The sequence below is a fragment of the Schistocerca serialis genome, chromosome 4, assembly GCF_023864345.2.
Source record: "Schistocerca serialis cubense isolate TAMUIC-IGC-003099 chromosome 4, iqSchSeri2.2, whole genome shotgun sequence".
NCBI lineage: Eukaryota > Metazoa > Arthropoda > Insecta > Orthoptera > Acrididae > Schistocerca > Schistocerca serialis.
The window spans coordinates 419,031,314-419,046,966 of NC_064641.1; the positions used below are offsets into that span (position 1 = coordinate 419,031,314).

General features: G+C 41.1%; 1 protein-coding gene across 2 annotated transcripts in view; it reads left to right on the plus strand.

Moving 5' to 3' along the window:
- The window catches only part of LOC126474995 (tetratricopeptide repeat protein 17), a 337,167-nt gene that overhangs the window by 130,006 nt on the left and 191,508 nt on the right, over nt 1–15,653 (plus strand). For both annotated transcript variants that reach the window (XM_050102532.1, XM_050102531.1), the window contains exon 8: nt 10,916–11,052. In XM_050102532.1, coding sequence (XP_049958489.1) covers nt 10,916–11,052 — 137 coding nt within the window. The remainder of the gene's footprint in view (nt 1–10,915; nt 11,053–15,653) is intronic.

Genomic DNA, 15,653 nt, shown 5'->3' on the forward strand with positions numbered 1-15,653 from the left:
AATCCCCTTCTTGGTGCCCCTGTCTGCACAGTACAGGTCAGCCTTTCCTTTTCCAGGATATACATTCCATTCCCCCTACAATGCTTGACAGTTCTCCTCTTTTGATGTGTAAGATCATTGTTTGTGTAGTCGTATTTTTTGTGTGTGTGCGTAAGTGTGTTTGTATAGCCTGATTCTTCAGCCTACTTATGTAAAATAAGTTGTAGGTTATTGGAAACCACGGAAAATAAGAAGAACTTCAGTGATAGAAGTATATGAATATGGAAAGAGGGAAAGATAGACTGGTACTCAGATGAGAAGTAAGAAAGGAAAAAGTAGAAATGGTTGCTAAGATCGAAGAAGAGAAAGAAGATAGCCCCAAAGACAGGAAACCCTTCCCACCCCCCTTCCCCAGGATCCCTACTTTGCCGGTACGTGAATGAGAAGCCAGAGGAGGTGTGGTGTTAAACGTCTCCTACAGAATGGGCATTCTCACCTCCACCGTTGAAGTCCCCCCCCCCCCCCCCCCCCAAAACTTAACCCTATGGAACGGCAAATGGTGGCAAATCAGTCACACTTGTTTGCGAGGGTCATTTGGCAATTGTGTAATGATTCAAACAAAATCCCATTTTCTATTAATCTGATGTTCTTTGCAGTTTATTAATCTGCACCCAGGTTTTCATAGACCAACTGGATAAGAGATTACTTTCAAAGAATAGCTTATCAAAAATAAGACCTAACTATATGCAGATGGTTGGAAAGACTGGCTGGCTAGGCATTACAATTGAGACCACCGCTGATTAGAGCAGAGCATTGAAGGCGACTTTAATATTTATCGGGCATGCTCCTCTAACAACCGAGTACTGAGAACACAGACTGTTCTGGATGTAATTGCAGATATATCAAATTGGAATCCAACTGCTTTTAATGAGCATATTATGAAACCAGTAATAGGTGCTTCAGTCCTGACTCGATATATCAACAAAATTTATCAAGTTGATAATATAGTGTGGAACAGAAGCCCACGTGACACATTTGAGGCAACCAGTGGTTATACAATCACTTATTGCTATTACTACAAGAAGCAGTATGGCCTTGATATCAATGACTTGCAGCAGCCATTGCTTGTCAGCTGACTAAAGAAAATGATGCAGAACCAAGAGGAAACTGAACAACTTATATGTCTCATACCTGAGTTGTGCTTCATGGCTGGACTTACTGATGAAATGAGAAATGACTTTAGAGTGATGAAAGATATTGCAACATACACATATGTAACACCAAATCAAAGACAGGCATCGGGTGATGTTATCACACTTCCACGCGGGTATGTTTCTCTAAAGGTGGAAAATAGTATAGTATAAGAATTCAAGAATAGATTACAGGGTAGTTTAAGATTTGAAGGGAATCCGGTGCAAGAAAAAATAGCACAGAAGAAACACCGAAAACAACTCAAGATCCAATGGTCGTCACTCCGCCTGTTAACACAGAATGCTAATGTCCGTGGGGGACATACAATTTTATATCTTTTACGTTGTATTTTCCTTTTTCTGATCCTGTTATAGGATCTGCTAAAAGTAAGGCTTTGGGATTTATTACCAGTTGTACTCGGTAAGTTCCTTCATACTTTCGGAAAAATTTGTGTGTCTCCTTCTTCATGCCAGAGCTCTGAAGATGCTGTTTTATGAGAACTAGGTCATCGACCTTGTATTGAGGTTCGTTAGCTTTCTCACTATGTCTACTTACTCATTGTTGTGCCGTTTCAATCAAGTTCTTAGAAACTATTGTCTGATTAAGTTGGTAATCAACAGTAGGTTGTTGCAGCCAAGTAAAACATTTAACAAGGGGTTCTCCCACAATGGGTTTGCCTATTACTTACAAAGGTGTTATTCCAGTTGATAAATGTGGTAATTCATTTAAAATAAATTCAAAGTCTTTAACTTTCGTTGCCCATGACATGTGTTTTTCATAGTAGTAGGTGCGGCATAATTTCCCAATTCCTTTCATAACCCTTACACACGGGTTAGAAGATGAATTATAGGTGGAGATTAATACTTGATGAATATCTTCCCAAGCTAGAAATTCTTTAAAATTGTTAATAAAAACTGAGATCCATTATCGGTGAGAAACCGTTTTGGTTTTCCTACCTACAGAAAGTATTGTTGAAGACAGTGAATCACAGTTGGTGTATTTGCTTTCTTAATAGCATACAATTTAACATACTTCAACCAATACGCTATGAGGACAAAAATGTACAACACTCCTTTCTTTCCTTCCAGAATTGCTCCATAGAAATCTGCTGCTGTAAGGTCGTGTAATGCCTTCAGAATGATTAGATACTTTTTGTATTTAACATAAGTGTTACTCTCTTTTACCTTCTGACAAATTTCACAAATCCTAATTAAAGATGCTACCTTCTGCCCCAGCTTCTTAAAATAATAGAACTTATTCATATGTGCTATACATTTCTTTATTCCGAAGTTTCCATATCCCGTATGAACGTACCACACAATGTCATCCTCCATTAACTTCGGAATACATATGCGCCACCGTTGAGATGTTATACTGTCTCTCCAAAATAAATTATGCCCTATAATTTTCCACCTACCTACTTAATTCAGAGGTAAGGAATTCTTGTTACACATAGCATATATTTCTGTAAAGTAGGTATCATGATGGATATTTTCGGTTATTCTTTGAGCCATATCTTGTACCCTGTTATATGGATATTCTACTGTCAAAACATTAATCGAAAAAATTACGCCAGGCCCTTCCATATGTTTTAATTCTTTCATGTCTATACGTAACCTAGACAAAGCGTCAGGTACGATATTTTCAGAACCTTTTATATACTGTATTTTAATGTCATAAAGAGACAATATATATATATAATGGAAGGAAACATTCCACATGGGAAAAAATTATATATAAAAACAAAGATGAGGTGACTTACCGAACAAAAGCGCTGGCAGGTCGATAGACACACAAACAAACACAAACATACACACAAAATTCAAGCTTTCGCAACAAACTGTTGCCTCATCAGGAAAGAGGGAAGGAGAGGGGAAGACGAAAGGAAGTGGGTTTTAAAGGAGAGGGTAAGGAGTCATTCCAATCCCGGGAGCGGAGGTAAGTCTTTCCGCTCCCGGGATTGGAATGACTCCTTACCCTCTCCTTTAAAACCCACTTCCTTTCGTCTTCCCCTCTCCTTCCCTCTTTCCTGATGAGGCAACAGTTTGTTGCGAAAGCTTGAATTTTGTGTGTATGTTTGTGTTTGTTTGTGTGTCTATCGACCTGCCAGCGCTTTTGTTCGGTAAGTCACCTCATCTTTGTTTTTTTTTTTATATATATATATATATATATATATATATATATATATATATATATATATATATATATATATATATATATATATAATAGAGGGAAACATTCCACGTGGGAAAAATATATCTAAAAAGAAAGATGATGAAACTTACCAAACAAAAGCGCTGGCAGGTCGATAGACACACAAACAAACACAAACATACACACAAAATTCTAGCTTTCGCAACCAATGGTTGCCTCGTCAGGAAAGAGGGAAGGAGAAGGAAAGACAAAAGGATATGGGTTTTAAGGGAGAGGGTAAGGAGTCATTCCAATCCCGGGAGCGGAAAGACTTACCTTAGGGGGAAAAAAGGACAGGTATACACTCGCACACACACACACATATCCGTCTGTGTATGTGTGGATGGATATGTGTGTGTGTGCGAGTGTATACCTGTCCTTTTTTCCCCCTAAGGTAAGTCTTTCCGCTCCCGGGATTGGAATGACTCCTTACCCTCTCCCTTAAAACCCATATCCTTTTGTCTTTCCTTCTCCTTCCCTCTTTCCTGACGAGGCAACCATTGGTTGCGAAAGCTAGAATTTTGTGTGTATGTTTGTGTTTGTTTGTGTGTCTATCGACCTGCCAGCGCTTTTGTTTGGTAAGTTTCATCATCTTTCTTTTTATATATATATATATATATATATATATATATATATATATATATATATATATATATATATATATATATATATGTGTGTATGTGTGTGTGTGTGTGTGTGTGTGTGTGTGTGTGTGTGTGTGTGTGTTTCTGACCCCCATACTAGTGTTTGGAATTTTTGGATACCCCATACTATTGCTAATAGTTCCTTTTCTGTGGCTGTATAGTTTAATTCATGTTTGTCGAGACTCTGGCTAGCGAAAGCTATAGATCTGTGATTTGTACTTTCCAGATCCCACTCTCCTTGGAAAAGTTCTGCTGCTATACCATAGTCTGTTGCATCTGTTGAAATTTTGAATGGCTCACCCATAACCAGATGGTGTAATATGGGTGATTCAACCAGTGCTCATTTTACATTTTCAAATGCATCATTGGCCTCTTGGTCCCAAACCCACGGTATTATCTTCCTTAATAAATGTAAAAATCTTGGGTTGTTCAGCTCTTGACTTCGTATATATCGTCTATAGTACTTGGCCATTCCAATAAATCCCTTCAATTGTCTTATATTTTTGGGGGATGGACACCCCTTAATGCCCTTTATATGTTTTGGATGTGGTCTAATTCCTTGCACTCCTGCGATATGCCCTAAGAACTTAAGCTCTTGCCTCGCAAAGTGCAATTTAGACAATTTTACTGTAACACCTTTTTCTTTAAACCTTTTCAGAGTTTTACTCACGGTCAGGCAATGCTCTTCCCAGGTAGATGAGATTACGAGTATATCATCTACATATATTATTAAATCCTTTAATAATTCCCTTCCTAACGCCTCATCCATTGCCCATATAAACACGGACACAGTTATTTAGCCTGAATGGCAACACATTAAAATGATACGATTTCCCATCAAATAGAAATGCTATATATTTCTTTGATTCAGGATGTAACCGAATTTGCCAATATCCAGCAGTCAGACCCATCGTACTAAAATACTGTGCTTTCTCAAATTTGAACAATAATTCATCAATGTTAATGGGTCTGTCTCGTTCTGTCTCTATATGGATATTCAAAGTACGCACGTCTAGTACCAACTGCACACCTCATGCAGTCTTTTTTACTACTACCAAGGGGTTCTTCATGATGCCAGTGCTACGTGCTGTTATGTTATTGTCAATCATTTTGTCAATTTCTTCCTTAACTGCTTCTTTTAAACTTACTGTATTGCATAAGCCTTACATAAAAATGGAGTACTATATTTGATTTTAAATTTCCATACAGTCACTAATACTACCTGGATGATCAGAAAATACCATTTCATATTCCAAGGGAATTTTAGATAAATCTAATATTTGTTCACTGGTTAATATTGGCAATTAAGTTATTTTGTTTTGTATGTCAGCGTGTTGTGCCACCTGACTTAAGTTATCAATCACTGGTGACAATCGTACAGTAGCAGTTAATCTCAGACATCGACTCTCAGTTGTTTGTTTACTAATATAGCTGTCCGTCACAAACATTACACAATATTTGTTGTCATCTTTTCCAAAATAAAGAAGATTCTCCTCAAAATTCAATACAACGTTAAATTCTGATAGTCAGTTTAGGCAAAATAGCACATCCCTAGTGATACTTTCTACTACTAAAAGTGTCTGATGAAATGGGATATTCCCAATGTTGCAGTTCACCTGGGTCTCGTGTTTTACAACTTTGCTCTTGTTATAACTTCAAGTTGAACAAATATATTTCAAGGAAGACGCAATACATGAAAGTCACAGATCAAGTAAACAGAGTAAGACGTGTATACACTTTAACAGTCAAATCATAACTGAGTCCAAGTCTAGTGGCCTCTGGCTGGTTGGCCGCTTAGGTGGCACTGCTGCTGCATGGCTGGCAGACAGCGCCGCTTGTAGAGGACGCGCGTAACTACGTGATGGCTCTTTGAAAGATCAGCGAGTCACAACACTTTTCCCCCCTTTGAATTTTTTGCACAGGTCTTGATGGAGGTGGCCTGTAGATTGCCAACATCCATAGGTGTTGTTTGACTGGCCGTAAAGTCTCGAGGAGGAGGCTTCCCGTACAGACGGAAGTGTCCCCGATGATAACGGGTTGAGATGACAAGAGACGTGGGGGTCGAATCTGCTGGGGCCCCGTGCACCAATCTGCCCATTGCGGCAAGTCCGGTTGCTATAACAGGAGACATGGGCGATGTGTCCGCGTCCGTAGGAGAAGGAGGCGAGTATAGTTGCTCCGACAGATGATGGTCATCTGGTTCCTGCATGGGCACGTCTCCTGGTGGCGTCAGATCTTGTGCTGGCACCGATATGATGGTGAGAGGACTGCGTTGTGAGTTAAGAGAGATTCCAGTATCCCGAGCGTCAGGTAGAGTCGAAGGTTTTGTAGTGGCACCCGGAACAGGTGTTGCCGGCACACGAGGCCAAAGCTGGTCCGAATGACGCACTGCAACATCTGTGTCCATCTGGATTTCATACAGGCATTGGCAGAAGAAGTCGGGAGTATCCTCATCTGAGCCTTAAATGTGTGGACCAGTCTTTCAGCCTCACCGTTTGACTGTGGATGGAATGGAGAAGCCGTGACATGCATGACGCCATGACGGGCACAAAAATCCGCAAAATCGGAAGAGGCAAATTGCGGACCATTATCAGTAACAAGAGTAGACGGAAGGCGTTCCAAAGAGAAAATGTGAGCTAGAGCATTGGTGGTTGCCACGGTGGTAGGCAACGTGCAACAGACAATGAAAGGAAAATTAGAGTAGGCGTCAATAATGAGAAGCCAATAAGTACCTAAAAAAGGTCCCGCGAAGTCAGCATAAATACGCTCCCAAGGCTTCTCAAGCGAAGGCCATGGTGACAAAGATGACTTCAGGGCAGCGGCCTGTGACGCACAAGGGCTGCAGGCAGCGACCATGTGTGCGATTTGAGTCGATGCCGGGCCAGTACACATGACAGCACGCCAGAGATTTTGTGCAAGACACACCCCAGTGCGGACGATCTGGCCAACCCTTCTGAATGTAGCATAAAACCTAGGAGAGGGTAGGGTCAGAACCCGTAACAGCCGCCAGCTGGTCCTCGGTGATGGGGAACCCGTCCACAACCCACTGCTTCGGCAACATCTGGGTGGAAACACAAAAGTTCGTCCGTATTGAATGCCAGATCAGGACCCATGGGAAGGTGAGACAGTGCATCAGCATTCACATGTTGAGCCGTTGGCCGGCTCAATTATGAATCTCATAATTGAAACGAGACAAGTAAAGAGCCCAATGCTGGAGGCGGTGTGCAGCCTTTGATGGATGAAACAAGGAAACAAGTGGTTTGTGATCCGTAACAAGATGAAATTTGGATCCATAGAGAAAAACACCAAACTTATGAAAGGCACAAATAATGGCCAAAGCTTTTTCAATTTGAGAATACTTTTGTTGAGCATCCGTGAGCGTTTTGGAGGCATAAGCAATGGGTTGTTTAGAACCGTCAGAAAAATGGTGCGCAAGGACAGCACCGACCCCGTATTGAGAGGCGTCCATGGCAAGAACAAGGTGTTGGCCAGGTCGATAAGTAGCCAGGCACGGGGCCTGTTTCGGCATAGTCTTCAATTTCTGGAAAGCCGCATCGCATGACGCGGACCAGTGAAAAGGCACATTTTTATGCAACAGGCGATGCAACGGCTGAGCCACCGAAGCAGCAGATGGTAAAAACTTGTGATAGTATGCTATTTTCCCCAAGAAGTCCTGCAGTTCCTTAACAGATGTAGGGCGAGGAAGGGCATTGATCGCAGCGACAGTTTGCTGAAGCAGAGGAATGCCATCCCGAGAGAGTTGAAACCCCAAGTACGTAATAGATGCCTGAAAAAATTTTGATTTCTGAAGATTACATTTAAGACCGGCAGTCTGTAAGACATGAAAAAGTGTGCGGAGATTTTGATGATGTTCGCCAGTGGTGGAGCCAGTAACAACAATGTCGTCCTGGCAATTTATACACTCAGGGACAGTGAGCAATAATTGTTCCAAGAATCGCTGAAAGAGAGCAGGGGTGCTGGCAACCCAGAATGGAAAGCGTTGGTATTGATAGAGGCTGAAAGGCATGTTAAGGACCAGAAACTGCTGGGAAGCAGTGTCGAGAGGAAGTTGATGATAAGCTTCTGACAGGTCAAGTTTAGAAAAATACTGGCCTCCAGCAAGTTTAGTGAACAATTCTTCAGGTCGAGGGATAGGGTAAGTGTCGATAAGGCATTGAGCATTCACAGTGGCTTTGAAACCATCGCAGAGACGAATATCACCATTTGGCTTAGCAACGACAACGACAGGAGAGGACTACTCACTGGAAGTGACAGGAAGCAAGACCCCTGAAGCAGTGAGACGGTCCAGCTCCCGTTTGACCTGATCACGAAGGGCCACAGGAATGGGCTGAGCCCGAAAAAAATTAGGCCAAGCAGTGGGTTTGAGCGTGATATGAGCTTCAAAGTCGTTTTCACGGCCGAACCTAGGAGAAAAAAGGGACGAAAATGTCGTCAACAAGAAATCCAATTGAGCATAAAGAATAGCATCAGAGACGATATTGTTAGAGTCATCTATGGAGAACCCAAAAACGCGAAAGGCATCGAAACCAAAAAGATTCTCCATGTTACTATGGTCGACCACAAATATGGGAACAGTGTGAACAACAGATTTGTAAGATACCTCAGCATCAAATTGGCCCAAGAGAGAAATCCTCTGTTTATTGTAAGTCCGTAATTGCCTAGTGACAGGTGACAGGATTGGAGAACCCAACTGAAGATACATCTGAGAATTGATGATAGTGGCAGCAGAACCAGTATCCACCTGCATGCGATCGTCTTGACCAAGTATTTGGACAGTGAGGAATAACTTCCCTGAAAGGGAAGAAGTACAATTGACAGACAATACAGAATCAGAATCAGCGTCATGTTCATGAACATCATGTATGCGGTCGGATTTGCAAACGGATGACACATGACCCTTTTTTTTGCATTTGTGACACATGGCCCAACGTTGTGGACAATCTTCTCGTGAATGTTTCGTAAAACACCGTGGACATGAAGGAAGTTGCCATGGGTTTTGCTGCAGTGTCTTAGAGGTGTGTTTACAGTTAGGCCGAGGCTGCGCTTGGGAGCGTACTGCAGCCACGTCGGCCGGTGGGGACACGCCACACGCTTCATCAACATCGCACAGAGGTTGTATTTCCCCGACGTCGCCCCATGCCTCTATTTGCGCTCCAGTGGCACGAGAAATTTCAAAAGACTGAGTGATGGATAGGACTTCATCTAGAGTCAGATTTGCCAAATGAAGGGCACGTTGCCTAACTTCTTTGTCGGGCGCCGATCGGATAATAGCATCCCATACCATGGAATTGGCGTAGGATTCTTTGTGAACTTCAGTAACAAATTGAGACGTTCTACTGAGGCCGTGAAGTTCAGCGGCCCAAGCGCGATAGGATTGATTCGATTGTTTTTGACAACGATAAAAGGCAACATGAGAGGCCACCACATGTGTTTGCTTTTGAAAATAGATGGACAGAAGTGAGCACATTTCAGCAAAGGACAAAGACTCAGGATCTTTCAACGGAGCCAATTGCGACAACAACCGATACATTTGAGGTGAAATCCATGAAAGGAACAGAGACTTACATGTTTGTTCGTCCGCGACATGAAAAGCCAAGAAGTGCTGTCGAAGACGTTTTTCGTAATCAGACCAGTCTTCCGCCGTCTCGTCATAAGAAGGAAAAGTAGGTAGAGGCAACAACGAGAGATGCCCTGCATTTGATGCCGCTACAAAATCACGAATCGCATTTGTGAGAAGCGTTTGCTGTTCTATGAGACCTTGCAGTAGTTGCTGTAAAGTAGCCATGGAAACATGTGGGTCAACGATGGAAAAGAAAATTCACTACCTTGGCACCAATTGTTATTACTTCAAGTTGAACAAATGTATTTCAAGGAAGATGCAATACAATGAAAGTCACAGATCAAGTAAACAGAGTAAGACATGTGTACACTTTAACAGTCAAATCATAACTGAGTCCAAGTCTAGCGGCCGCTGGCTGGCTGGCCGCTTAGGTGCCGCTGCTGCTGCATGGCTGGCAGACAGCGCCGCATGTAGAGGATGCGCGTAACTGCGCGGCGGCACTTTGAAAGATCGGCGAGTCACAACAGCTCTTTGTTTCAGTAATACCGACTATGTACACTCCCATTATTTGTAATACCCATAAGTGATATTTCGTTCATAATGTGTTAAAGAAAACGCTAGAAATAAGTGACACTTCACTCCAGGACTCTGTAAGTATGTTAACTTCAAAATCTCACACTTATCTTTAAAATATCGCTTGTTCGAGGGGGCCGAAGGCCAAGTGGTTCCAGAATTTACATGTAAATTCTTGAAGCACTACAATTTCTGACATCTCAACAGCTCTATATCCCACTGCTAACTTCTCAGATGTTTGAATCTCTTCTGTCATAAGCATTTAACTAGTAACATCTTAGTTTTAATTCTTATGTGCTACTAGCATTTCATTGTTGATTTTCCTCTCATCATTTATGACTGTCTGTTAACTTGCAGTCATGGCTAGTTTTCCTACTTAATCTCATATTTCTCTTATTTCCTCCAACCCCTTCCTCTCTATTTCTAACATTTATGTACAAAAATTTACTTTTGTTGGCGCACACACACACACACACACACACACACACACACACACACACACACACACACACACACATGCATGCATAGCGTTTTGTAGAGCCCCACATATCAGAAGTGGTTGACAATTCCATGATATCTTGAGAAAATGCATGCTTAGTTACATGTCTCTTCTCTTATCAAATATACAACACCTGCTTTGTGTACAGTAATGTGCATATGGTTAATTTGTGGTAGTGTTGAATAATACAATTAAAATCAGTTGTACATTTCTGTTTATTTCTTAAGCATGTCTATATCTATAACTTTTTGTTAGCTCCAGGGCGAGCATGTTTGCAGAAAATTGTGGATGGACATGCAGTCCTTAGCTGTGAAGTGAATGCTGAAAGCCAACTTATAGCCCAAAGTGTGACACTGAGTCTCCAAATGCTGCTGAAGAATGTTGAATTGCAGGTGGGTTTTGGTTAAGATATGAATTTGCTTCTACTTTCAGATTATAAAACTCTTTCCTTTTCCCTTTCTGCCTACAACCCCCCCTCCCCCCCCCCCCCCCTTCTCTCTCTCTCTCTCTCTCTCTCTCTCTCTCTCTCTCTTTCGCTTTCATAAATCTGCTACTTGAACAGAGGTGTTGGTATTTTGTGAAAAATTTGCTATGGTTTGAAGTATGTGCACTATCTGCAGTCAAATAAATCAAACAATGGAAAATCTAGGATGGAATGTAACAATATATAACTTCGCTATGTGGTGAGTTGCAGTCAAATAAAAATAGAAAGGTCTTCCTGTAGCTAAGTGCAACAGAAATGAGTGACAGAAATGCTACTATTCATAACTAGTGAACAGTCTGATTTTCCACATATTCTGTTTTCTTGGCTCTGCCTTGAACTAAATCTGTGTGACAACCCTGCCTGATATGGAAGGACAGTAACAAAATGATCAGTCGCAATCCCATTGGTTTTTTAATATTCTTGCATATCCAGATTTTTGCTATGAATAGCCACCTTCAGTGCACTGAATGAGTTATAACCCAACAAACTTGCAGCAGTACGTGCCACCATATGACTTCACTGGTGTACAGGCAGAAGGGAACATTGACTTGTGAGCCGTGTTTGTGGTAACTTGCTGATGTGCTCATAGAAAGTTAACCTTCTTTTTCTGACGTCAGACATTCTGGTTTTCCCTTCCACACTTCCTGTCAATCTCATTTTTTATACATCTATATTCCATTCATTTGCTACATTTGTCTTGTTACATCAATTAAATTCAATTATTTTGCGTGTTATCCAATGGATTTCTACTGGGCTTTGTCTTTTTGTTAATTTGAGCCTCTGTTGCCTTCACTTTTTCATCTCCCACAGCTACCCATTCTTCCTCTATTGCATTCATTTCATCTGTTTTGGTCAATATTTTGTCTAAAGCTGTGAAACTCTCAACAACCTCTGGTTCATTCAACTTATCCAGAATACATGTCATTAAACTCCCTCTTTTCTGAAATTTCTTGAGGTTTACACTGCAGTTCCAAAACCTTCTACTGTCTCTAGGTTTCTTACCTTCTTCCACGATACTTAAACCAAGTGTTAAATGTGATTAAATTGTGCTTCATGCAAAACTATATCAGGTAGCTTCTCTTTTCAGTCCTTTACACAGGCCACATTCTCCTACTGGTTGTCCTTCTCTTCCTTTTGTACTGTGGAATTTCAGTTCCCAATCATGATTAAATTTTCATTTCCTTTGTTCCCAATCATGATTAAATTTTCATTTCCTTTATTGTATTCTACATTTTCTCAATCTCCTCATCATCCTTGGAATTAGTAGGCATATAAACTTTTAGTACTGTGCTGGGTATTGACTTTGTGTGTTTTGGCTATTATAATTTATTCATTAAGTTGTTCATGGTAATTCACACATGTTCACATTTTCTTATTCATTATTAGATCTACCCTTGATTTGCACCTCTTGGATTTTGTGTTGATAATCCTGTACTCACAGGACAAAAGTCCTGTTCTTCCTTCCTGGCACCCCCTTCATTAATTCTTGCTATACTTCAACCTATCGAGTTCCATTTATCAATTCTCTAAACATCCTATGCAGTAAAGAGGTCTAAAATTCTATGTTCTGACCACTAGAAAACTACTTTTTTTTTCGTGATGATAACAGCTTCCTTAATTGTCCTCACTCTAAGTTCAGAGTGGATCACTATTTTATGTACAGAATACTTTAGTCAGAAGGATGTTGACATCATTAAACTATTCAGTAGAACTGCATATCCTCAGAAAAAAAATAAATGTTGTAGTTTCCCTTTGCTTTCAGTCATTCGGAGTACAGGCATAGTAAGTCCATGTTAACTAACATTGTCAAAAATGTTACCACTGCCACTACTGAGCAGGGTGTTTCCTTTCCTCAGGATCTGTAAGCTAGTCTGGCTTCTCCAGCAGTACACTATCAATGTGGTTTCACATACAGTAGGGTTATCTGTATTGTTGTGGCATGCAAGCCATACCATTGCCATGAGGTTAATTGTTCATATTGATGTTGGATTATTTTTACTACTCATTATGTGATAAACATACTTGAATTAACAATAAAAAACACAAATTTTATTGAATGGATTCAGTGTTCAAGCCATAAAAACATGCTGTAAAATTAACTTACTTTCAAAAAGTTATACATGTATTTGATGTAACTCTTTACAGCATTTTCAATTGGACTTTGATCTTTATAGTATTGAGTACCAATTTTGAAATGTAAATGTGTTTGTAAATTGCCAAAGGACAAAAAACATAATTTTGACTAATACAGATAATTTGTAACTGGCAAAGAGGATTCAGAATGATGTGTCAGGGTATTATGTGCTGAGTATATGCCATATAAGAGCGTTTTTCATTTGTCATTGCCTTAATTACTGTTTAGTGTAGAGTTCACTGACTTGTTGTGCTTATGGAGATCTATTATTTGGTGATTCACAAGGTTTAGAGAAATCACACTTTTAAACATCAGTTAATAATGATAGAACAATGGAAAATCCAGGATGGAATAATGACATATTATGAAAAGAATAGTTGCTGCTCACCATATAATGAAGATACTGAGTCGTAGATAGGCACAACAACAAAAATGTTATTTTCTATACCTTCTTGTACCACATGAACTTATATCTCATCCTACAAAACCCTCCCCACCCCCACTCCTTCTCCTCTCTATTCCAGTTCACACATATTAACTTCACCTAACCTAGTCACATCTGCTGTCCTCCCTTCTTCACACTTATTCAACCACAGACCTGCAGCCAATATTACAATCTTTTTATTGACTTTTTCTTTGATCTCATTGTGTTTTCACATTGATTTCAGTTGGTTTTCCCCTTTCATTATTGACCTACTCCCTTATATTTCATCTTGATCCTGTTTCGCCATTCTTCATGCGTTTCATCCTTTTTGTGATTTTTCCCATGTGTTTTGCTGTATTTTTGCAGGTTTTTTTGGATGTATTCCTACATTATTTATGTATTTTTACACCTTTTTATCATCCACCATGGATCATTGCTCCTTCTGTCTATGTTAAAACAGCGTTTCCTTATCCATAGCCAAGCCAGAACATAGTCCCACATACTGTTTCTGCATTGTTGCTGGGCTAATGGAATCCCCACTCCCCCTCCCCCAAATGGCTTTACCATCAAATTACCCATCTCTGGCTGCAACCCCTCCTTTCACAGTGACCTCCATCTGTTCAGATTCAGCCAGTCCTAACATGGTCCTGTGAAACCATTTCAAACAGTCCCAAAGCTCCTTGCAGTACCTCCTCTCCAACTGTAAAATTTTGCTGCTATGCAATTCCAAATTCCTGGATCCCATATCACACACTGAAACTGTTGCCCTCCAGGAACTAGAGCAGCATACACAACGCCTACTCAAAAAACTTTCCATCCTGTTCACATCCAACTCTCGGCTTGGACTACCACCATCCATTACATTTACAGCAACCTCAGACCTCACCTGCATCACCTCATAGCTGACAAACCCTGTCTTGCAGACCTACTACATTTACCTTCCCTCCAAGAATGCAGAACCTAAACAGACATGAAACACAGCGATGAACCTTTCCTCCGAAAGCCTTATCTCCACAGATGTATCAGTCCTTTCCAAAGCCTTCACCCTTTGTCCCACTCCCAAATTCAGTCGTACAGGACTTGTTAAGGACCTCTCCTTCTCCCTGTCCCTATACTGGAAACACTTCTTCGCCATCCACCGTATCAGTCTCAACCAAAGACCAATAATGAACCCTCCCTGATTCAGTACACTCTTCCATCAAACCATAATCCACCCCACTGCCTCCAAATCACTCCCTGTTAACTTGCCAAAATTTCTTAACCTCGAACCTTGCCTCACCATCATTCCCCAAATCCCTGAACATGCAAGCTAATCTTACATCTGCAAGAAACAACCACAAGCCACTATCTAGAAACTGATCCCAATATGATAATTCTAGCTGCTGACAAAGACACCACCACTGTTGTTTCGAACTGCAAGGATTACCTGACAGAAGGACTCCACCAGCTGCCAGATTCATCTGCGTACAAACCCTAGCCATAGTGACTCCATTCCATAAATGCAGTGGGATCTTCAGTCTCTCCTCAAATCCTTACATCCATTGCAGAACCTCTGCCCTCTCTCCTCACCTCTACCACCCCTTGCACTCCTACTTCTACGTGCTTCCTAAAATCCATAAATCCATCCACCCCAGGATGCCCCGTTGTGCCCAGTTACTGCGCCCTCACAGACAAAATCTCTGCTCTCATAGACCAACACCTATAGCCTATTACCCACAACCTTCCTTCCTATATAAATATACCAACCATTTTCTCCACCAACTCTCCACGGTTAATGTTCCTTCACCACACCGAGCAAGGTGGCGCAGTGGTTAGCACACTGGACTCGCATTCGGGAGGACGACAGTTCAATCCCGTCCCCGGCCATCCTGATTTAGGTTTTCCGTGATTTCCCTAAATCGTTTCAGGCAAATGCCGGGATCGTTCCTTTGAAAGGGCACGGCCGATTTCC